A 24,613-nucleotide genomic window follows, 5' to 3' on the forward strand; every position below is an offset into this window, starting at 1 on the left:
TTTACTCTCTAAAAGTAGTGCCAATTCACTTTCCTAGCATAAGCACTCACGCATCATCCCTGTTGAACCACTCTCCAGTGGGTTGGACTTCTCTTAGCAGTCATGCCCTCAGTAGGCGGTAGAAACTGGAAACTACATCGCTAGGTGACTGAGGACAGGGGTTAGGTGGGCAATAATTGATGAGAGCCCAAGTGGAATAACGAAGACGTTAGGAAGAAATGATTTAGGAACAGAGATTTGGCCCTTAGTATAACTTTTGCATTTCTTTTCTTTGTGTGTATGCATATAAGATATGTTTTATGACCATATCATCATCCAAAATGACATAAAAACTCCTGGACTCAACAGTTGTAAAGTATAAAGGGTGAAAACACCAAGAATGATGCCCTCTGATAAGGTAGTATATACTTTTTAGGGGTGTGTGTGTGTGTGTGTGTGTGTGTGCGTGTGTGTGTGTGTGTGTGTGCGCTTCTCCTTGCTGAATTGGAGAAAAAGTGGTGGCCACGGTAAAAGGAATGAGGAGGGCTAGGGTGTGAGTCGTCCGCGGAAGGTGTAAATCAGCAGGTGGGACGGACTGCTGACTGGAAGGAACCAAGGCTGTGGAATTTACTAGGCTATCCTGCTCCAAGATGACCTACAGATGATGCAGATGGCAACTGAGAGGTTAATGAAGCATTGGGAGAAGGGTGAGGAAAAGAATGGTGGAGGTCTCAGCTTCAAAAACAGCACGAATCAGGTGTAGTGGCATATGTCTGTAATCTGAGTCCTACGAGGCAAAGTTGCGCAGATCAAGGGCAAGCCTTGGCCACAGATCAAAACATGCTCAATAAAACAACAAAAAATGGAAACAGAAAGCTCACCCAGCCAACCAAAACCCCTCACTTAGATTATGAAATGAATTCTTCTCTCCTTGTTTGCTGTGGTTCAAAGTCTCTTCGGAAGACTCAAGACAATGTGCCACTTATAAACCACTATAACATAAAATTAAAAACCCAATTACACATTTCCAATATCTAATGGCATAGAATAAATACTTCCATTTAAAAAAATGAAGAACAGAAGAATATCAAAGAAATATGGAAACCCAGAAAGAAAAATGCCCACCATCATTTCCTCATATCTAGCATCTGGAGCTCGTGCTGGAATAATTTTCGCTCCTTACACATTCTGCCTCTCTAGCTCTGCTGCATCCATCACCTGTGACCTCTGTCTTGGACTGGTTCCCCTCTGGGTCTATAACTTTCTTCAGCAGACATCCCATAATGGGCACCTACAACATTCTAGAGTCTCCATTGGAACTTGGCGTTTACCTTCCACTCAAAGTGTTCTTTCCAAACCTGATTATGGGGAATATAACTCTTCCAGGAATTGCTTGGCCTCAGTAGGTTTCTAGATTCTTGGTGCAAGACTGCCTGGCTTCCTCACTCTTATATTTTTTATCTGTAAAAACTAATTTCTGCCAGCTTAAGAAGTATCCTGTCTCCCAAACTCTGACCATAGTTGCTGTAGTCTCTCTGTACTTTTGAGAATGAACCTATAAGCAACAACCACCACCACCACCACCACCACCAACAACAACACAACAACAACAACAAGTTCCCCAGGGACTTGGTTTTCAGCATAGAGTCCCTTCAGTTCTCCTGGCATTCTCAGTTCAAGCATGTGCCTTTCAAATTAACTTTCACATCATAGATTGGATCCTTTGACCAGCTGGGTCTTGCCCTCAGGACACCTTTCTAACTGCCCTGGTGCAGAGCCAGAGAGTTAATGGTGCTAATCCTTTTAGCAAATAGAGCTCCTTTGTCTACACCTACCTTGTGTGTAATTTCAAACTTGATCACATGCCTTCTTACCCTAAATGCATGTTTTCATGGCTTTCTGTCTTTGTTGCTTTCTCTCACTGTAGACCTTGATAAAAGCAGTGAGCAGTAACCATGACACGGCCTGAATGTTAACCTGTCCTGAAATTTTTTCTACCAAGAACACAGCCAATTCCCTTTGAACTCAGCCTCTGTCAGGTTTTGATGTTACAAGCAGAACCTCACAGAGACAGTTTCTATCGGAGTGCTCACCAGAGATGGGCCTCCACCGTCTGCCTTTCTCTTAGCATTCAGCTTTTCCAAACTCATATCAGCCTGGCCTGTTAAACACTGCTTAGAACATTCTAGCGCTTTCCTAATGCATACCTCCCAAATCCTCTGTGGTTCTCACACAAATCAACCCTGAAGATCTATGAACCATATAATTAAGTTTCGTGTAACAATTTCAGCATCAGTTTTCTGTATTAGTTCCTTTGTTGTGTTGCTATAACAAAATATCTGATGAAATAACTCAGAGAGGGAGGGGTTTATTTTGGCTTACAGTTTGAGAGTACAGTCAACCACGAGGCAGCTGAGAACATTGTATCTGCATCACGGAGCAGGCACTTGGCTTTCCTATTAGTTCAGCAGATCATTATTTTTCTTGTATTTAGAAATGATTTTTCTACATAAAAATGTTGTGCCCCTTAGTTGATGCATACTATTCTAGACAGTGTGTTTATGTATTTTGATAAGTATGCTTATATATAGAATGTTCCTCTCCCTCTCCCTCCCCCCCCCTCTGTGTGTGTGTGTGTGCATATGAAGGTTAAAGGGTTACATAGTTCCCTCATTCTACCCTGTGAGCTCTCAGGGATTGAAGTCATGTATTTAGAATTGACAGCAAGCTCTTACCTGCTGAGTCATCATGTTGATTGCACACGTGTGATTCTTGAAGCAGAGCAAGTACAGACTACATCTAAGAACACCTTTTCTATTTAGAGAAAAGATTGGAGACATATTTTGCTATTTTCCTTTTCTGAGCAGCTTCTGCACTGGTTCCAGGCTTTATGAAAAAAAACCACACTAAATTTGCGACTCGTTTCTTCTGAAGGAACATGCACAATTACTGGGATTTTCTTCTTGAATAAATTGACAGAAGCACAGGTAAAGAAATCTATATAAATTCTTCATTTTTCTCTCTTTCTGTTTCTCTTTCTTTCCATATATATGTATATATATGAGAATCTAATTTATTAACAAATTTACACTTGCATCTTTGGAGTTGATCTTCCTCAGGCTTACCTGTCAGACAGTCATGGGGGAAAAGAAGGTAGCATCATTCACCAAACCTGGTGTGTTTTGGCCACACACGGCTTTGCACTTTTGTGAATGCATGGAAGAAACAGGCAGAAGATAAAGCAGAGACTCAGTGTTTGAGCTTGGGAAGAAGAATGGAAAAGGAGGAGTGAAATATCTGATTACGTATGATTTTAACATGACTAAATGAGAGTAGGAAAAGTGTTACAGGGTCCATTAAAATGATCGTGTAAGGCCAGTGAGCAACAAGACATAAACATGAAAGAAATGATTAAGGGTTTATATAAACAAGAAAGTAATACTTTGCTTCAAGTTCAGTTTACTGGGCTTCCAGTGGACATGCAATTTATGGAAATGACGTATGACCTACTTTTATCTAATCTAGATAATGAGATAGCCCTTTTCTTTCCCTGATAATTTCCTTTCTCCATGTATGTTTTTCTGCATTTGAGGCCTCCCCTCTGGCTTATAAAATGGGAATGTAACTGTTGATTTTAGCTCGATGTCTCTGCGAGATGCATTCTGCTATCCACACAATGTTTCTCATCTCTTGCTCCTTCAACTTTATGTATGCATAAAACACACCGTAGTGGAACTGCCTGTTGAATGCCAGCACATTCATTTGCACCTAAGGAAAGAAAGAGATGACATGGACCATTAGCTTGTCTAGAAAATACTACATTTGTGATGTAATAAGCTAGAAATGGCTTCAGCTTGTATAGTGCTTATTTGTTCTTAAGTAGTGTGCAAGTTGGACCAACACTGGGAGCATAGGCAACTTCACACATGGACCTGCGTTTAAAATACGGGAAAACACTTCCTGTAAGAGGGACCAAACTGACAAGAGTTAGTATCTGTGAGGACACACTGGCTTTCCTTTTCTAGTTTTCTAACTATGGAAAAGCCACTTCTACAGCTCCTACTAAATACACATTCTTCATAGGACAACTGATGTGAAATTATGTGCAGCTGCAGGGCTCTGGCACTCTAAGGAAGTGATAATACACAATGTTTACGGAAAAGCATCAATTGTCCTGATGAACTATAAAAAGAAACTCCAAGTGAGAAAACATTTAAATCCCATGCAAACAACAACAGTGTATAAATGGTATTTCCACTTCTGCCATACCTCTCGCTCATAGAAAACATCTTCCAGGGTCTTTCCCCCGCTGCTACCTACGGCATCAAACAGAGGCTTGTAAACCTTAAAAACAAAGACAAGAGCTTAAATGTAACAGACTTTCCAATTTTTGCATATGCATATAAATATATTTTCTTAGAAAACAGATATTGATATTGCACATGTGCATGTTTGTGTGCATGCATGAGTGAATGTGTGTGTGTGTGTGTGTGTGTGTGTGTGTGTGTGTGTGTGTGTGTGTGCGTGCTTTAAAGAAAATTTGTAACTGAAGGCCTAAATATTTTTGATCAGGCCTTTGACTTCCTGACACCGCGCCCACCTTCCTCCCCAAAAATCAAAACAGGGAGTTGAAATTCTCACTTTCTCATTTGTGGGCTTACTCAGGGCTACAAGCACGGGCCAAAAGCTCCATTTTTCTCGATGTACATTGTCATTGTCACACATAAATACACTGGACTCAGTGAACTCTTACAGTCTGACCGGTATAGGTTTGTGGGTTTCTTGAGATGACAACTGGTTCACCTCATGGAATTTCAAGGGCACAAGGAGTGGGTACAGGGGAGAAGCTCAAATGTTAATATTATACTGAGGAGCTGCTCTCAGTTACAGATGGGTTACTACGGGGGTTATGTATATTGTTTGCTGGATGCCCCCTAGAAAGATTCAGACACCCAAGAGGAAACACCAGTGTCATTCTTAAGCCAAGGAGGTGAAGTGCAGGATAATACACGTGACTACCCACAAGCCTGAGGAAGTGGGATCTGGGTGAGGAGGAGAATCATGTATGAGGAGCTCCAGCCTGGCTTAGAGAGCTGGACACAGAGGGAGGAGAAGCGAATAAATGGTTCTGTTCCTCTCCCAGTTTCTTCCGTTAAGCAAAGGGAGTGGGAAACCCCACACGTATCCCATTTCCCCTGTAGTCCCTCTAGACAGTCTGTTTCTCCTGTGGGTCCTGGAAAGGAACACTGGGCTCAGGTTCTTTTATGTAATTTTGACATGAACTGCCACTTCCAGGAGCTTGCCCCAGCCTCTTGGGGGACTTGCTTTAAAAGGTACTTCTTGAAGTGCTCAGATAACCACTCCTTGGAGATTTAAACAAGGGCTTTCTTGGCAGGACTCTTTAAAGACACCAGCTTGCACTGGAAATTTGAAGTGTTTCTCTGGGAGGCATAATTACTGCAAGGGGCACCGCTCGCCACCGTCTGGATGTTACTCGGGCTGAGGTGTCTCAATGGGTGTGTGGGCTTCTCCACGGCCCCGTGCTGAAGTGATGCAAGGCACTCAGCGTGCTGGTGAAACCACTTACCCCATAATTGTCTGCTACTCTCTTCACCTGCTCGAAGTCTTCAGCTTGAGCTAACAAACGCAGCCCCTCAGGAAAGAGCTTGCCGCAGGTGGGGAACAGGGTCTCCCTGTCTTCTTTGCTCAACTCAGTGCCAAATGAGTTCAGAGTGATGGTTAAAGCACGTCTGTCGGCCTCAAACTGAAGGGGAAAGACAGAAAAGCAGCAAATCTAATAGTCTTTTACACAACAAGCTATGTGCAGAATTGCACTTCTGAAGCGATCTACTTCCCATGTCGAATTACAAAGTAGGCATGTGTTCCTAATGGCTCTTTAGTCTCCTCTTGAAAGGGAAAAATTTGTTTGCTTGGGAAAGTTGTGCAAGCCTGCCATGAGCTTTGGCTATCGAAATGCTACCAAAGCTCTATTTCCCAGGTTCCCTGAAATGAGTTACTCACATGTTGCTTTCATATATGGCACCAGAGTTATAAATCTATGTTCCATCAAGGTGAGAAAAATGCCACTATAGTGCAGCATGGAGGGAAAAACAATGTAAGTAAAAATGTCTGCTGGGGGTGTCTGAACAACAGGAGTGTGCATGTCTACATGTTACTAACTACTCCAAATTGCCACTGTCACTATTGTTGGTATTACCGTTATTCCTTGTCATGCTGGGGATCCAATCTAGGGCCTCATGCAAGTCACACTAGCTCTACCGTCAAGCCACATTCCCTACCCCTGTTACTTTATATAATTAAACTTTATACTGTATGCCATCTGTACTTTCATGGTTTGGATTTTTTTAATGACCTGCCATCTCTGATTCTGTAGCTAAGAACCGTGCAGCTTGGGGGTGATTTATCTTCCTTGCAAGGCCTGATTCCTTATGATCCTTAAGTAGGTCAATGTGTCCTCTGGACTGTACTGAACAGCACAGGCCACTGAGCTCTACCAATCCTGCTTCCTGTAATCACGCTGTCTTTCTAGAGATTTCTTTCCTCTTTGTTCCCCATGTTTCTGCTGTGTCTCAGTTAAGTATCCCATCTTCCTCCATTCCTTTTTGCACACACAATGTGCCCCGCCCCCCCACAAAACCTTTTAACCCACTGAGTCCAGTGTGTGGTAGCATACATGAATGGGTGTAGGGTCATCCAGCAAGTCCTGGGGAGCCTACCAATGGCCACGCCACACTCAGAGAGAAAAGTAACTCTTTCTTCTCAAGCAGCCACATCGACTGCCCACAGCTTAGCAGCTAGGGCTTGGGCCTCAGGGCCTCTTCTTCACTGTCTCCTGGGATTGGATCTGAGATTATCTTATGCAGGTCTTGTATAGGTAACCACAACTGCTGTGAGCTCATGGGTGCAACAGCTACGTCTTGTCCTAGCCTGCTCCCCAGCCACTGGCTCTTATCATCTTTCCTCCCATGCCTCTGTCCGTTCCCTCAAGGGCCCCTCCTCCTCTTCCTCTGGGTGTTGGCCTTCGGGCTTTACAGTTATCATGCCAGTTTGAAGTCTGTCCTTGAAATTTCCCACTACCTACTTTTAACACTTGGAAGAACCATCTCTTTTTTATTTGTTGCTCATTTCTGGACTCAGTGTCTGTCACATAGGAGTATTCTAACTACCTACTGAATCTAACAGAGCAGTCTGTTGATTTCATCATTTTTTATTTTTCTACAATATTTTCAACACTGATGCTACTTGAAGTCATGGCTTAGTAGCTTTGACACTGATGGAAGCTTACTAAAAATGCAGAATCTCAAACCGCAGTCTAAGGCAAATCAACTGAACCACACTCTGCCTTTTAACAAGAGTCCACAGCTGTTCACTAGCACAAGAAAGCTGAAAAGAATGGCTGTGCACTGTCATTCATTACTTTCCATACTTACTAGCTAGTAACAAAGACAGGCTTGCAACAGCTCTAATGGAACGCTTTTGTTAGAACAGGTGTTTCTTATCATTGGAGAGTGAGTCTTTCTACTGGTCCCTTTGATTACTCTCGTGGAAATTATGGGTGGCTCAGAAGCAAGGTAGCCTTATTTAGAAGCAAAAGCAGTTCCATTCTGGCTCCTGCATATAACCAGTCTTGTAAATCATTTTAGAACTTGCAGGAATAAGAGAAGAAATGTGAGTGGGATTGCTCATGGCAAGAAGAATCCTTGAAATAAACAACACGGGGGTAGCCATCCAAGATATTCTTTCTAGTTATAAGATGTTAGAATTTTAAAGAGGGAAATATGGGAGGGCAGGCAGCGTTGCAGACAGCAGACACTGTGCCAGGGGAGGTTGCTGCATGAGGGAGGGAGCATGTGGCACTTGGAGGATTGTCACAACTTAAACTTAGGGAAGCCACTGGAAAACGGGATGGACAGGGAGATGAGGAGAAATCAGGAAGCACTTTGAATGCCAGGTTAAGAAGAGAAGACTCTACCTGAACATAATGGATCATCCAAGTTATCTATTCATTTCCCAGGCCTTGCCTTTTTTTTTTTTTTTTTAGCTTATTCCTTAGGTTGTAAGCACACGTTCCATTGCACACCTCTGCAGGCTGAGTACTACCTGCAGTGTGGGAAGGGCTGTTCCCATCAAGAGCTTTCTTTTTTCATAAGGAGTGCTTTCCTGCCTACTTGGGTATGTTTTCTTTTAGATTTTTTTTTTATACTTTAATGTTCTTTAGTTTGAAAGCTTTTGCCATGGCTATGTAGCTTCATAGTGAAAACTACTATCATTTAAAAAGTTTAAAAATATTGTTCTTTGATCACCCATAAACACAATCTGACACAGCATGAGATGATAGGGGACTCTCCTCTTTCTCCTCCCTCTTCCTTCTTCCTCTGTCTTTATATCTCCTTCTCTCCCTCTTTTTCTCCCTGGCAGGGCTGGGCTTGAAGCCTGGGGACTTGTGCATTTTAGATAAATACTTTCCCTCTGAGCTACATTGCTAACCCTTCAATGCTCTCTTCTACTACAGCAAGTCTTTTGAGGTCTCTCTACCATCAATTGAATTAAAAAACATATATTTGGAATATTATAAGTTGTAGTGTTAGGTAAGTGTTCAACTGCTGAGCTACAATTCTGGGTTCCAAAAATAAATAAATAAATAAAAAAGAAAAGAAAAGAAAATGAACCAAAACAAAACACGAAACAAAACAAAAAACCCAAACTAAAAACAAAAACAACCCCCCCCCCAAAACAACCAACCAACCAACCAAACAAACAAAAACCACTGCTCTTGAGATATCAGTTGACATTGCTTATTGAATTGTCAGGTAATTTCTAAGATAAAGAAATACAGCTCAGTCAAAGTAAGGACAAGTATGCAAACTCATTATTTGGCAAAGATGGAGCCAAAGGCTCCTTCTTACCTCAAGAATGGGACACATAATTTCTGCTGTAACATCACCGTGATCCTTACAGAACTTGTAGAATGCTTCAAGGTAAGACTTAGAAAGAAGAAAGATTTTTAAACAATGAAATGAGTAATTTTCATTCTGGAAACTTCTAGGTCATCTTTTCACAGCTGATGAAATGTTTTAATGGAAACTGAATTGTTTCTACCATAGGAGGGTATTCTGTAGTAAATTTAAAAGAGATTTAATATGGCTGTGGCCCAGACTGAAAAAGAACTCCATAAAAGAACAAAATTGCTCTTATCACAATGTCTAATTACTTAACAAGCATTTTTGCACTATTCTTGGGTTATTTTATATAGTTAATTCCAGCTATTCTAACAAGAGTGCCAAATTCTTCTCTGAGCTCTGCAAATGATTTAGGAACCCTGGTAGTGAGTCTCCTAAGACACACTGGCTTTGACTGTGGGAATATATTGGAAAAGCATCGCCTGGGTTGTAAGTTTTGACTGCCTGCGCTTGCATTCCAGCTCTACTACTTCACTAACTCAATACTAAGTTGTTTCTGCTGAAGGAAGCCTAATCTCTCTGCATCCCTCAGGTTTGTATGAAGAATAAGAATTAGACAATCATATAGCTTTGCTACTGGATTGAGTGCATTAAGGCTATGAAGTAAGTGCTTATAACATGATGTCCTGTTAGTTACATCTCAGATGTGCCCCTTTACAGTTCAAGTGTCTCTTAATAAAACAGGAAGCTGTGCGTAACATAATACTATTGAGAGGACCATGTATTTGAGCTTATTTACATACCACAGTAATGTATGTTGATTCATAGCAGGGTACACTAGCAGATTTTGCTTGGCTTATAGTACACAGTCTACTCTAAAGGTGGCAACATGGTCCAGACAGTCAGACCATGCAGTGTTATGTATGACATAGTGTCTACCAGTTGGTAATACTGACATTGGCTTCAATTTGCATGGACAGATTAATTATAAGAATCAGAGATCTATAACAAGATCTACAGTAGAGATGAACAATATAAAACAGAATGCCTACTGTGTCTCCCTGCTGCCCTTGATGTAATTTTCCTCACACATTTATTTACCCTTTTACCATCATCTAACCGACACTTTTTGCACTCAAGACATTGGGACAAAGAACAAAGGGTACATAAGAATAGCGTATACTATTTATTCTTAAAAATCTTGGTGGATAGGAGAGACTGATGTTTATACATATAACTAAAACCAAGCCAGAACAATAAAAGTTATATAGCAAACATACATCACTTAATAATTGCAGAAGTTGGTCAATGGGCAAAGCAACATTTTTAATAAAGAGCTCCAATTATGTTATATTGTGCAAACAAGAAAAATACACTTGGAAAAGCCATTACCTTGTATAGTTTATTGCGTAGTAATTCAATATTCAGTTCATCGAGAGTTCTTTCAGACATACAATCTTGAAAGAAAGGAGCTGAAAGCCAAAGGATATAAATCACAAACCAGATTACAAACTTTGAGCATTTACTGTGCATGAACTCTAGGCACTGCTTGCTGTAGCAAACAGTAGGTGCATATTAGCTTGTTTAAACTTCACAACTTACTAAAACATCTTTACTAAAACTATATTTAAATTTATTCTCAAACTGAGCTTCCCTTCATATTCATATTCACAGCTCACTCACTCCAGCCTCACCTTGTCTCCACCTTAGCCTCAAAGGTGACCTAGCACGCCCTTGCCTTCTAAAAATATCTGTTGAAGGGTAACTTGTTTGGCTCAGAGTGTTGGCGAATGCACAGGATATGTTCTTATCATGCAAAATACTCTATGTTTAACATATTCTCTCCAAATTAATTATTTTATTTTGTTTTTATATTTTTATAAATGGGTATTTTGCCTATACGTATGTCTGTACATAATGTATATGCACAGTGCCTGTAGAGACCAGAAGAGGTTGTTGCCTCCCTCAGAACTGGAGTTACAGATAGTTTGAGGCACCCTGTAAGTGCTAGAGATTGAACTCAGGTCCCCCAGGATAGCTGCTAGTACTAACTACTGAGACACCTTTCCATCCCTTGCTCCCTAAATGAAAATGAAAGCTACTTTCCCCATGATCAACAATGACTTGCTACCATCTAGATAATGCTTGAACATATTCCCTATAATGATTTGAACAATGACATTATTATCAGTGCTAAATTATAATGAAATAGTCATTTCATAATTAATCTAGATAATTTCATGGAGGCTCCTGAGTAGCTCTTAGAGATGACATTTCTAAACTTCTTAAAACGAAATACTCTCTAGATATGACCTGACTTTCATAAGAGTTTAATATGAAAGGATAAAGAACTAATTGTATAAAACATAGAAAGGAAACCCATAGTTTGAGAATTACTAAATTCATCATTTAATTTCTATGACCGAGTAGAAAGCAGAAGGATTTTCAGGTTGGGATACAAGCTCCAGGCCCTTTCTCTAATCTGAATGGATAAAAATGACCAAGATCAGAGTGCCTGACTTGTCTTCATCTGAGAAATAAGAAAGCAAGGTTAGAAGATTTTTCTGCATGTGTGTCTATGTGTATTTCTGTACATGTTTCTATATGCATGGGTGCCCATACACATGTCTTGTGCATACAGGGAGAAGCCAAAGGACACTTAGGTGCCATTCCTTAAGGGCTGCCCACCTTGCTTTTGAGATAGGGTCTCTCTTGGTGGCTTGAAGCTTGCCAAGTAGGCTAGGCTAGGGGGCTCTAGCAAGTCCTATGGATCTTTACCTCCTCAGTGATGGCATTTATCGACTGTGCCACAGCACTTGGCTTTTTCAATAGGGTTCTGAGGCTCAAACTCAAGTCCTTATGTCTGCAAGACAAGTGCTTTACCATTTGAGCCATTTCCCCAGGCCTAGATGATTTTTTGGTGGTGTCTGTTTTCATAAACTAGGGTCTTTCTGTGTACCCGGACTGACCTCAGCTTTCCCAGCTTTCAACCTCATACATCTACATATGTATGTATGTGCCACTATGTCCAGCTTAGACCTCCTGTACACAGCTATGGATCTGTATATAAAACTACATACATAAAAATGTTGCATCTTGAAAGTGCATTTTCTAATGACTCTGCTAAAATTCACAGGCCATTTCACAAATAAGTATTCATACCTAATGGTGTTTCAACCAGCACAGCCTTGAAGAGATCTGAGGGGGTTTCTGCAATGTTGACAGCTTCCATCTCTGTGAAACGGCCCAAAGGGTAACACTTGGCTAGTACTTCTTTCACAGATTTCTTTTGCAGTGCCCCATTCATCAGCAGAATTATGTTGTCTATCATATAGCTGCATCTGCAATAATACTCAAGCATTAGAAAACACATTAACTGGGTGGTGAGGCGATTTGTAGCTGGGCCCTGAGGATATCCACAGGTCAGACTCCTTGGGAGATGACATTCAGGCTGAAATTTGAAGAATGTGTGGATTTTTTTTTTTACATAAAGGACTGAGACCTGAGGAAGAAAATGTTTTAAGACAGAAGCAAGACGATTTGAAAAAGTAATAATTGTTTCTCTCCTCTGTCTCTCTCTGTCTCTCTCACACACACAGATATACGTCTCTCTCTCTCTCTCTCTCTCTCTCTCTATATATATATATATATATATATATATATACACACACACACACACACACAAACACACACAAACCTATATTTCTCTATCTAGCTATCATCTATTTGTCTATCTATCTATCTCTTTATCTATCTATCTATCTATCTATCTATCTATCTATCTATCTATCTTCTTCTGGATTACTGGGGTAGGCCCAAGGTGGCTCATGCATATACAGCGTATATTAGCAGCTCTAGCTAACAAGTAGGGCAGCTGAGATCCAAACTCTGGCTATATGCTTCTAGGACATTACTTTTAATCACCGTATTATTCTGCCTTTAGTGTTTAGGACCACAAGTAGATTGGGGAGCTCTTGGTCGTGAAGAGACAATGTGAGAGGAAGACATTTTCATCATGTGCAGATATTTAGACAGAATGAGCTCAAGGTGCACAAGAGACACGCAAGAAGATGCTCTTGGAAGCCTAGAAGTGTAACCTAAACATATCGGCTTGAAGAGGGCAGTTTAAAGATAGAAGATGGAGCCCTAGAGAGTATGTGTTCTGCTAGTTTTATGTCCACTTGGCACAATCTAGAGTCATCAGAGAGTAAGGAACCTCAATTGAGAAAAACACCTCTATAAGACTGGGCTGTAGGCAAGCCTGTAGGATATTGTGTTAATTACTTATAGGTGTGGGAGGGCTATCCCTGCGCTGGTGGTCCTGGGTTCTGTTAGAAAGCAGGTTGAGCAAACAAGTAAGCAGCAATCCTCCATGGCCTCTTCATCGGCTTCTGCCTCCAAGATCCTGCTCAGTTTGAGTTCCTGCATTATCTTTCTTCATGGACTCACATTCAGGGTGTATAAGGCAAATAAACCCTTTCCTACCTCCTTTGCTTTTGATCATGGTGTTTTATCACAGCAATAGAAACCCTAACTAAGACAGTATGCAAAGTGCCCACTCTGTACAACCATAGGAGAAACCTCAGCATTTAAAGGATGAAGGATCTGGAGAATGGCTCAATGGGAAGAAAGCCAGGGCAGTGAACTCCAAAAAGTTCTAGAATGTTATAAGGAAATGTTATAGAGTGTCAATGACCACAGGTACATTAAGGTAGACAGTGGCAGAGGCATCCATAGGCTGTAGCAACTAACAGACCATCTGAGATAGTAAAAGCACTCAGTGGAGTATGCCTGTGGGAGAGTTAAAGGAAGAGAGAAAGACAGAGCCTGGTCAGTGTATGTCTTAATGGATGAGAAAAGAGAAGGCCAAAGAGAGAGCGAGAGAGAGAGCTCATACCACAAGCTGACCTCAATGTAAGGGGGGAATGGCATTGGCGGGGACAGGAACCTTGTGATTTAGATTTAGGTGAGAGAGAAGAGGGAATGTGAGGTGCCAAGGCACCTGTAATGTGCTTAGATGAGGCAAATGAACATAAGTTTGAGGGCAAATTGAGCCTTATAATGAGACCCTACTTGAAAAATTGTAAGTAAACATTAGTCATCCCAGAGTTTCTAGTACGTGGCAAGCACTTACACGTATTTACTCCTAGCAGTCTACTGCAGAGACCTCACAGCTCAGGGTGTCAGGGCTGGGGCTTCAGGTTATCCTGCTCCAATCTGGCAGCAACTTGTTGGCAGTAATGTCTGCCTGCCTCTCTGTGAAACCTCTTTTCCATTCCAAGTATCCACCACTTCCTCAGGTTGTTACGTGGGTGTGTGTGTGGGGGGGGATGGTGAATGATTTATAAGGAAAATACGTCAGTGATGATCTCCAGTGCCTATTACATTGACAATTTCAGGAGTACTGATCAAGTACGGAACAGGAGGTTTCACTGCTAGAATCTGTCTTAGCAGAAGGCTCAGATTATGGGTGACCAAGAGGAATACCCATGAAGTGTCATTTCCTTTCTATCCTATCAAGGGTAAATAAATGTTAACATAATTTTTCATCTTTATGTTGACCTCGATCTTGGCTGAGGTAGCATATGACAGGTTTCTCCAAAGAACAATTGCTCCATCCACTCTTTGCATGTAGCACCTTTTGAAAGTCTCCATGTGCAGTGTCCCTAAGAGGTAGCAATGTTGCTTATCTCCCTTTAGCACAGACTATCTACAATAGTTACAGGAATCATTCTACAAGGGAGATTTATTCTTTCTCCTTTATTTATTAATTAATTTAATCATTTGCACCAATATTAACATATAGTATTTAGTTTATTCCAGCTGGGCATAGTGGTGTACCCCGTTAATCCCAGCACTCAGGTGAGCAGAATCAAGTGGTTTTCTATGAGTCTGAGGCCAGCATGATCTACAGAGTGATTTCCAGGACAGCCAGGGCTACACAGTAAGATAGAGAGAGACAGAGAGATACACATATTAGCATTTGGGGGGAAAAGGATGTTTGTGTCACTGTGCAAGTCTGAGGATCAGAGGACAATTTTTAGGAGATTACCTTTCTACCAAATGGGTTTCTATGATCATACTTAGGTCCAGGCTTGGCAGCAAGCACCTTTACCCACTGAGTCACGTTGCCAATTATTTTAACTATCATTTCCCTGCTTAGCAAATTCTATCCTACATTCCTTGTCCTTCCTACTTGTTCAAACCCTTGCTGCTTATGGTGATGGAAATCCTGAGGTTTATGAATCTCCAGGTTCTTCCTACCTCAATTCATACTACAGAATGCTACTAGATTAATGTTTCTAAACAACGGTTTTAAATCATTTCTCAAACTCAAAAATTAGCTGTGGGCCCTACCCTGCCTAGTAACCTAGTCATCCACCTGGCATTAACGTTACTCTTATTCCAAGAGTGCTTCCAGGGCTGGAAGTCAGAGAGATGTGTCCAAGGCTAGCCTGGTCCACACAGAAAGCAAGTTCCAGGCCAGTCACAGCTACATGGCAAGTCCTTGTCTCAAAACAAAACAAAAGGAAGCACAACAAAAAGAAAATGATTTTGTTACTGGTGTGGTTTTTGTTTCAAGCTTTCTTACCCTAAGAACAAATCCTTTAGACTCCATCCAAACCCTCTCAGATCCTTCTGCGTCAACTGCCTTACCCTACTGAGGAAAAGCTGGTCACCCTTCAATACAGCATCTTCAAAATGAGAAGCCCCTCGACTCATCTGAGAGCCAGCCTCTCTGGACTTGAATTGAGATAACTTTTATATTTATGAAACATCCACATACACGCACGCACGCACAGAACATACACAAACATACACATGCACGAACATGGGCACATTCTCAGGAACATACCCCCAGGATTCTGGACATCTAAGGCAGAAAGATGCCAAGTTCAAGGCCAGATTGGGCTACGCAGTGAGACCCTGCCATTCATTCCCACATACATAAAAGAGGCATCTGTATCTAACCTAACACACAAAGCTCCCCCACAGGCTGTAAAGACAGAAGCGGCCAATCATCTCATCTACAGACACCCCCCAAAAAGCTCACCCTGTAATGCAGTTGGAGCTTAATAATTGTGCAAGAATGTACTAGAAGTAAATTCAGCCAACTGAGGCGATTACCATCTCTTTGAAGGCAAGGGAACTGATCAGCCATGTCCTGGGTTTCAAGAGCACGGTGTCTTAAAAGCAGTCTTCAAAACATTTGAAAATGTTGATAATCTATGTCTCAAAGAGCTAAGCCACATTCTCCACGAATTCAATTTCGATAGCTCCAACACTTGGCCATCATCTTTGAATTTAAAATACTAACTAGTTATTAAAAAATGATAATTTCCAGTCAAGTCTTAAGTATACTGCTTTATAGCTAAAACCAGTCAGTTAAATGAAAGAATGCCTTTCTATTTTAAAAGGTGAGTTTTACTAACAGTTACACACAGACTTGGTGAGATATGTCAAGTGGATTTATACACAAGCATAAATTCATGCAGAAACCTACAGACAACTGTGAAATGGGCATTTCATAAGAAGAAAAAGAAAAAGAAAAAAAATCAAATGATAGTAGAAAGATAACTCTGGCATTATTGTTTTTCATATCTGTAAGTTGCAGCCTTTTAAGAATAGAAACTTAACCTTTATTGCACACAAAAAGATAAACCCTTAATAGAAAAAGAAGGCATTTGTGAGTTATCTTACGGTGAAAGAGTAAAATATTTCAAAAGTATATAGATACACCTTCTTTTTGGTAATAAAGAGGTTTCACTTAGAGCTGAGGAACTTTAACTACAAATGGATGAGTAAAAGAAAAGGGCCATACAGTCCCTATGTATAGAAAACGGATCATTTTAAGGACTGTAAAGGCTCTGGACAAAGTACTATTCCTAACAATAGTAAAAAAATTTTTAAAAAAGAGTTAAAGGAAAGGACCTAAATCACAAGCTGAGGATTAGAAAATTTTGCAAGGTCACTTGCACCTACCAGGTCACCAAAGGTGGAGACTAAGAGTGTTGGTGAGAGGAGGTGCAGAGTCAGTGAAAAGCCCTGAATACTAAAAACATGTCAGTAAAGGACGTTCAGGGGCTGGAGTCGCGAGCCAGGAGGATCAGGGTGAAAGTCAGGGCAGCAGTTCTGAGGTAGGAAAGCTGGAACGCTAGCGAGCCCCCGGCCAGGAGGCTGAGCACTGCAGTCACTGAGACACTTCCCCAGGCTCCGGTGTCACCCGCACAGGCCGGTGCCAGGGCCAGCTCGGGGCAAGCCCGGCGACCCCACCCCAGCGAACTCCGGCCCGGCCGCCCTCCCGAGCCCCGCCGTGCTTACCCGCGCGAAGCTGTGGCTCCCGGGGCCGGCGGCCACCGCAGCGGCGCCTCCTCAGCCCTCCGCGCCCAAGATCGCCATCTCGCAGCAGGCGTCGGACAGGCAGCCCAGGCCGCAGGCAGCCACTTGGATCCCGCACGCTCGGCGCGCCGACACCCGGCTTCCCGCCCCCCCCACCCCCCCCTGCCTTCCCTCCCCCCCTCCCTCGCCCCCCCTCCCTCGCCCCCCCCCCCCCCCCCCCCCGCCTACACCTCCCTTCCTCGGGAGCGCGCAAGCGTGCTCGCGACGCCGGTGCCGCGCACAGGCGCGCCTCCGCGCCTCCCAGCCTGGGCCGGTCTGTGCCTCCGGTCCAGACCCCGAATCCAGCCGCCCTCGAGCATGCGCAGCGAGCGCGCGCCGAGGCCGCCTGAGGACCGGTCCGTTCCTCCGGGTCTTCCAGGTGGTCCTGTGGAGGGGCACGCCAGCCAATACGATGAGGGGGGCGGGGTCAGAACCGGAAAGGGGGCGGGGCAGCCGTCGGGAAGCAGGTGGGGACTTCTCTCCACAGCACCTACCTGCCCAGTCAGCTGCAGAGCCTTCCTGCACAACCACAGGGAAGGTCCTCCAGGCAATTTTGTGCTTTACTCCAGCACTTCACAGTAAAAGTGCGCTGTGAGTGAACACTCCTTGACCTCACTTAATATCAGACTAGTAAATGGTCACACGAGAAGACTTTTATTTGTGTTGATAACCAAATAGTTCCCTTCACTTGGCACCAGACTGGCCCAATAACAAAGCTACTAATGGTGCAAGCGCACAGGGCCACTTCCGTGCTGTTAATCCGCATAGTAATCCTGAAAGGTAGGGTCTCTTGACTCTGTTATACAATGAGTCAACCGGTTTAGAAAAGCACTGTTCGTAATTTACATTGCTCTTGCAAGAACGGTCACACAGCAGTGTGATGAGCACACTGCCCACCATATGGCCTGCTCTTTTGCTTCAGAGAAAGAACAAAGTTCTTCCAGCATGAATGGTTCAGTTAGCCACCCACCCCACCAAGACCCCATAGACGACTCACACCCACCCCACAGCCTACTAGTCCTCTTGTCTCAAAGGTTCAGAACTCCCGGCTTCTCTTCAAGAAAGACCTCTCCATTTATTTGCCTTTAACATCAGGTAACAATTTCTCAGTCAAATCACCCTTTAACGTTTCTGTTCTAAATTTTTCGTTATTTTAAACCACCTTTCTGATTCACTCTTTTGTTGCTGCTGCTGCTGCTCTGTTGTTGTTGTTATTGTTGTTGTTGTTGTAATTTTGAAAGAATAGTATACCAAGGAGACTAGTGTACCACACAACGCTAAGGCCCCATGCGTATTTGTAAATACCTCTTGAGTGAACAATGCACATTCTCCTCAGTCTGGTACATTAGTTATTGTCCCCTAACTTCACATACAAGTTAAGTGCATGCGCATCCAAAACATAAAAATCACTCGAAAATGTACGTGACAATTTTACTTGTCTTCATTCTCTTCCTCTTGCTATGATAAAATACAAAACCAGGTTTTACTCTGGCTCATATGCGGTGGCAGGAGCTTGAAGCAGCTGGGTCACAATAACTCAGAAGTCAGGACGTAGAGAGAGACGATGGTGCTTGTGGTGTTTTTCTGTCGTGTGCAGTCCTGGGTCCTCTGCCCACAATTAAAGTCGGTCTTCCCACCTCAGTTACCACAACCAAGGTAATCCTTCACAGGCAGTGTCGGAGGCCCATCTCCCGGGGATTCTAGATTCTGTCAAATGACCGATCATCATTTCACTGTGGGTTAAAATCACTGGCTCCTCGGCTTGTATGAATATCTGTTCTTCAGAGCACCTTCAAGCTCGTGTGCTCTGTTTGTAGTGCTAGGAAATCACTGAATGTGGTCACTTGGCTCTGTGTTTAAACAGTGTTGCCTTTACATTTCCTGGCCCTTTTCGCTGTAAGAGCTCTTTAAACAAAAGCAGTAGCAGCTTCCAAACGCCTGCCACAGAGTGCAGCCTTCCTTGGGGACCTTGTAGAGATTTCTTCTTTGGTCTTCTGGCTCACTGGCTCACTTCTTCAGTGCCTCAAACTTTCCCCGAGGCCCTGAAAGGAGTTCCTAAGGTTCTTCTATCCCCTAAGTTGGCACCTAAAATCAAACATTGGTTATTAGAATATTCCTTCATTTCCAATGAACACTGTCATAAGTGTCTTTTCATAAATCATTTCTCATGTCCTTGTTTACGGTCACATGATAAATCCTCCAAAGTAATCACAGAATATGAATAAGTGTAGCCCTTTTGAAACACATTGGCAAGTTGCCTTGCAGAGGGAATGTAGGGTTAGGTAACACATTGCTGGGATCAAAACACAGCTTGGCCCTGTAGACACATTCTCTTAGACCTTGGACCTTAGACCTTAGACACTACCTGCCAGACCTCTTCTTTCATTTAAAAAAAAAAAATCAAAGCAACAAAATACTGTTAATTCTGTTTTCTGGTTATATTGATCCACTAGAACATGTATTGACATATTTAAACCATTATATTTTATATTTACATTTTCCCTCAATATTTATAGGAATTCAGCTGGTATGGGCTCTGAAAGTACCCTGAACCAGAGCTTTGCCTCTCTGCCACCTAACACACAAGCTGTGAGTTCCTTGGTCTGATTGTACCTAAGCTAGAAAATCACCATAGGGATGTAATATTACCACTTTCCCCCATGTCACTGTATGAGACTACTCTGCCCAAGTGATCACGGGATAGTCCATGTAAGCAAATATATGCTTCTTATGGTTCTATCATTGTCCACTTTCTTATAGAACTATTCACTGGTCCTTCATATAATAAAATATTGATTTAGGTGAAACCATTGTCTTTCATTTTTGTTTCCTTTTTGACTTTGCACATCCATTTCATCCTAACATTATATAATTAGTCTGTTTTCTACTTGCTTAACAATTTCATTAAACAGACAGTCAGCATTGGTTTTTAGAATTATACTAATTATTTTCTCTCCATTTTATGATACTCTCTATTCTATTTGCCAAAAGACTTTTCTCTTCAGTAGTGGTCTTTAAAAAATGTTTTCACGCCTGGTGGCACTCCTAGGAAGAGGAAACAGGCTATCCAGATGAGACATGATAGGCTGTGGTCAGATGATAGCGGAGGACGTCCCCTTCTATCCCAGGGGAGGGCAATAGGGTGAAAGAGGGAGAGAGGGCGAGGGGAATGGGAAGATACAAGTGAGGGGATAACAATCTGGATATAATCTGAATAAATTATTTAAATTAAAAATGCTATGAACAAAAAATATGTTTACAAATTTGTGGACACTTCTTTTATCACAAACCAGAGGCCAGTTCTCTTCCAATATGGCCACAGTTAGCAACTTGGTTCTAACATAAGTAACAAAGCAGAATTTGTCACTTCTGACATTGGGTCACATGCCCCTGTCCCCCCAAATCACTAGCAGCTGCCAAGTGGCAAGGACATTCCTAAGCAGCCCTAAGAAGAAACTGACATCTAAACAATGGCATCTTGCTTGAGACCAGGAAGGACCTGAGGCCTCCTGACAACTGCCACTTGAATGATACAGAGAAGTGGATCCTTCAAGACTTCAGAGGTGCCATCTTCAGTAAATCCATTCACACGCCTGACACACAGAACAATGAATTTACTAGGATGGCTTCGTGATAGTTCAGAACCACTAACTCTTAGAACATAACTTGATATCCAGCAATAGAGAAAAACCACATTAATGTAGTAGTTCTCAACCTGAGACAGTTTTGCATCTGTGAGGAATTAAGTGATGCCTCTAAGTTGTGTGTGTGTGTGTGTGTGTGTGTGTCTGTGTGTGTGTGTGTGTGTGTGTGTGTGTGTGTGTGTGTGTGTGTGTGTGTGTTTGTCTTGGTGCTTTCGTAGGAAGGTGCTTTTGATATTTAGGGAGTCCCTGGGAGTTAGAGAGGTCAGTTAAGGTCAAAATGCATGGTACACACATGTAGACCTCTCAGAGAACTATAAAAACACTATATTTTTTAAAAATGTTAACAGTTTAATATCTTCTGGACATCAGTTCAAAAGTTTTAACGTTTTAAAATCCGTGAAAAGAAAAGATTTTGTTTTCAGCTAGTAGATCCAAGCCCGGAGTGGAGATTGGATTATGAGCGCTCCTCGGAAAGATATGACTTGTCTGCTGATGCTTCCTGTCTCCTGGCAGCTTTCTAGACTAGTCTGAGGTGAATAGTTTGCACACGATGTAGTGCCTCAACACCGGCAAGAAACAATGGAACCTGCAACCACGGGCTGAAACATCTCATACTGTAAAGAAAATAAACCTGGTGTCTGCTAAGTCCCTTCTCTCAGGTATGTTGTCATAGTGATGAACATTTTGATGCAGCCCTTCAAATTCTTTGCTAGTCTGACCACAAACCTGGCCTCATGGATTTTGTTCAGCTATATGTGCCCACAGCTGCCTATGTTTGTCCTACCTCTGACCACAAGGTACCTCCTAGACACCTGACATTTTTTAAAACTAACTGATGAAGTTTTCTTGGCAAACGGGCAGAGCAGAACAAGAATCTAGTTATTTCATATATGATCTTTTACAACCAATGCTTAAAATATAATCACTTACCTTGACTTGAAAACCCTTTCTAATCTAATATAGATATCTAGGACACTACAGGGCTAGAACATATCTCAGTAGTTGAGCACATAGATTTGATTATCATCACTGGAGAGGGAAGACACAAAAAACAAAAACAATAGAGCACTTGTGAGAATAAATATGCTGGCCAAATTCCTGGTGTTGACACAGGGAAAGCAGAACCACGTTCTGCTAGAATCGCATTTTTGTGAAACATGTTGCCAGCATGTTCTCTTCAAGTCCCAACAATTAGAGAGGGTAAAGTCCTGGGTAAAATCAAGCAACTTGACTTGTCTCAGAAAGCAAGCAGAATGTTCCAGATATGGTAGCACGGAAGAGGTAAGATTCAAGGTTAAACAGAATGTGATATCAATGGCATTAAAACGATCAGGAAAAATAAACAAGCCGACCATAAATCAGGACATGCTTGGAGAGAGCAGCTATTTCAGTCAAGGAGTATGTGCTGAGAGAGGCCCAAGCTACTGGAACAGATCCAAGCTACTGGACAACGTCAGTGTTTACGGATCATAGCAAACATTTTGTGGCCAGAGAAAGCTCCAGGACCAGTCAGGGAACTTCAGAGATAGGAAGACTGCAGTTTCAGGCTTTGACTGGCCCACAATTCTCTTAAGAGCCCTGGGGGTGGGGTGAGGATGTTTACTGGAGCCACTTTGGCACCTTGGAGAGGATTTTCTTATTGAATATCCATTTCTTAATTGCTTAATTTCTTCATACCACTTATCATCATCTGAAAATCATATTTATTTGCTTGTTGTCTGTTTCTCCACCCTTGGAAACCAAGTTTCTCTAGAGGAGAGACTGATCTGCTTCTCTTTCCTGACCCATTGCTATGTTCTTAGTCCACTGAAGAAACACTGTCTGGCTCCTGTTATGTTCTCAGTAAATACTTACCAAATAAACAAAGACTGTGAATTTGCTGGCATGGGCCAAAGGCATATACTGCAGTGCTCTGTGATGATTCTGACAATCCTTGGTTAGACTGCCTGCATGCGCAATACTTCTATAAGACAAATGGCATTGATCTTCACCCCTGCATGCTTGAGTCTGTCCTCAGGTCTGATGATACAAGTTTTCTAAGAATGGTTTATGTAACTGTCCTCACTGTTGGCTCCTGCTTTGCAAAGCCTCAGCCATAAATGCTTCCCTCCTCCTATCTGCTTCTGAGATGTTGCTTTGAGTCTCCTTAAGCCCAACTTTTGTCTAATTCTTCTCCATAAATAAATTCCTCAACTCTCACAGCTAGTAAAACACACCTCTCAGGAAAGCATAAGTGTCCACTGTTTCCATTTTAGGAAACAGATGAAATTGCTGATGCACTCTGCCCTTTGAATAACAGCCACGTGATCCAATATGTATACAGTGCTTGTTTACTAATTAACAAGCTGCCTTCCACTGAGTCAGTCACCTTCTCTCTATTTCCTTTCCGTTCTTAGAAAATTGTATGAATAAATACAAATTTGGCCTTGCTCTTTCCAACATGTATTATAGTATTCCTTATTAGCCTGCATATTACCATCTCTGAAAACATGTCTTTAGAAGGCATGATCAAAGTGACAAAAAGTATTCTATTAACAAAGATAAGGTCTGCAGGTGGAGGTCAGTGGTTGAGCACTTGCCTAGTATGCACAAGACCTTGAGGATTTGATCCCTGGTACACAACAGACACATAAACCCTGAAACACACACACACACACACACACACACACACACACACACACACACACACACACATACTGTGATAACTATTGGATGACTCTGCATTTTAAGATCACAGTTTTGCCATGCCCATTTAGCTATCCTGAGCTAGGTAGAAAATGGAGGATTCCCCTCATCAGCAAGGCGGCTTCTTTATCTCTGCCTGAATTCATCTGGAGACTGTTTCAAAATGCCCATTCAACTTCCGTTCTCCCAATAAGAAATTTCCCAATGAGTATTTAGAATTTCCAGTATGTAAATAAAGCATTCTTAGAACCTCAAGCCCCAGCCAATAGTGTACACCTACCCTGGGAAACCTCTACCCACTCTCCAAAAACTATACAGCCTTTGTTCACCCCAAATAAAATTGGGCAGTCTTGCTGAAGCTGATCCCAGAAAATTATTCCATCATACTCTGGGCCTTCTGAATCCTACCTTCCCCCTTCTCTGTTTTCCTTTTCCTCATGGACTGGTAGTCGGCAATCCATAACAGAACGGGGGCCCACAATAACTTTATATACAATCTTTCTTTCTTTCTTTCTTTCTTTCTTTCTTTCTTTCTTTCTTTCTTAGAACAAAACACCAGAACAGATTTTATGAAATTGAAGAACAAAATAATGAGCTTTAAAATATGGTGACTATATTTATATTAATGAGTAACTTAACTAGTAGTTACTTACTGAACATCTATTATTTACAAGCTTCTGAGGTAGATAATAGATAATAGATAATAGATAACAGATAATAGATAAATATAATACAAAGAAGCAAACTAGCACCAGACTTGTTATATCTGTTGGATAAGATAAGCTGTAAGCAAACCCATTAGAGGGTGGGAGCGGAAGATCGCTCTTGTCTAGAACAGTCATTAAAGGTTTCAGAGAGGAAGTAGTGTTAGGATACTGCCCCAGTCTGCCTAGCAACCTGTGATGTCATTGCCTACCTGCTATTGGGCATCCCACTGCCAGGGTATATAAAAGGACAAACCTACCTACCTTTCTCTCTTACTCTCTTGCTCTTTTACCTGTCTCT

The 24,613-nt window shown here is 42.0% G+C and overlaps 1 protein-coding gene across 1 annotated transcript; it reads right to left on the bottom strand.

The window, feature by feature from the left end:
• Positions 1–2,967: 2,967 nt before the first annotated feature.
• Positions 2,968–17,810, bottom strand: LOC311593088 (V-type proton ATPase subunit d 2-like). The gene is made up of 7 exons (XM_084774164.1): positions 17,475–17,810; positions 12,063–12,241; positions 10,293–10,372; positions 8,907–8,984; positions 5,567–5,743; positions 4,249–4,323; positions 2,968–3,747 (listed from the first exon to the last, which is right to left on the bottom strand). The coding sequence occupies exons 1-7, from the start codon at positions 17,597–17,599 to the stop codon at positions 3,586–3,588; spliced, it is 876 nt and encodes a 291-aa protein (XP_084630290.1). The 5' UTR covers positions 17,600–17,810; the 3' UTR covers positions 2,968–3,585.
• Between the last annotated feature and the right edge of the window lie 6,803 nt (positions 17,811–24,613).

This window comes from Acomys minous (assembly GCF_964271855.1).
Source record: "Acomys minous genome assembly, chromosome: 1".
In the NCBI taxonomy this organism is placed as follows: Eukaryota; Metazoa; Chordata; class Mammalia; order Rodentia; family Muridae; genus Acomys; species Acomys minous.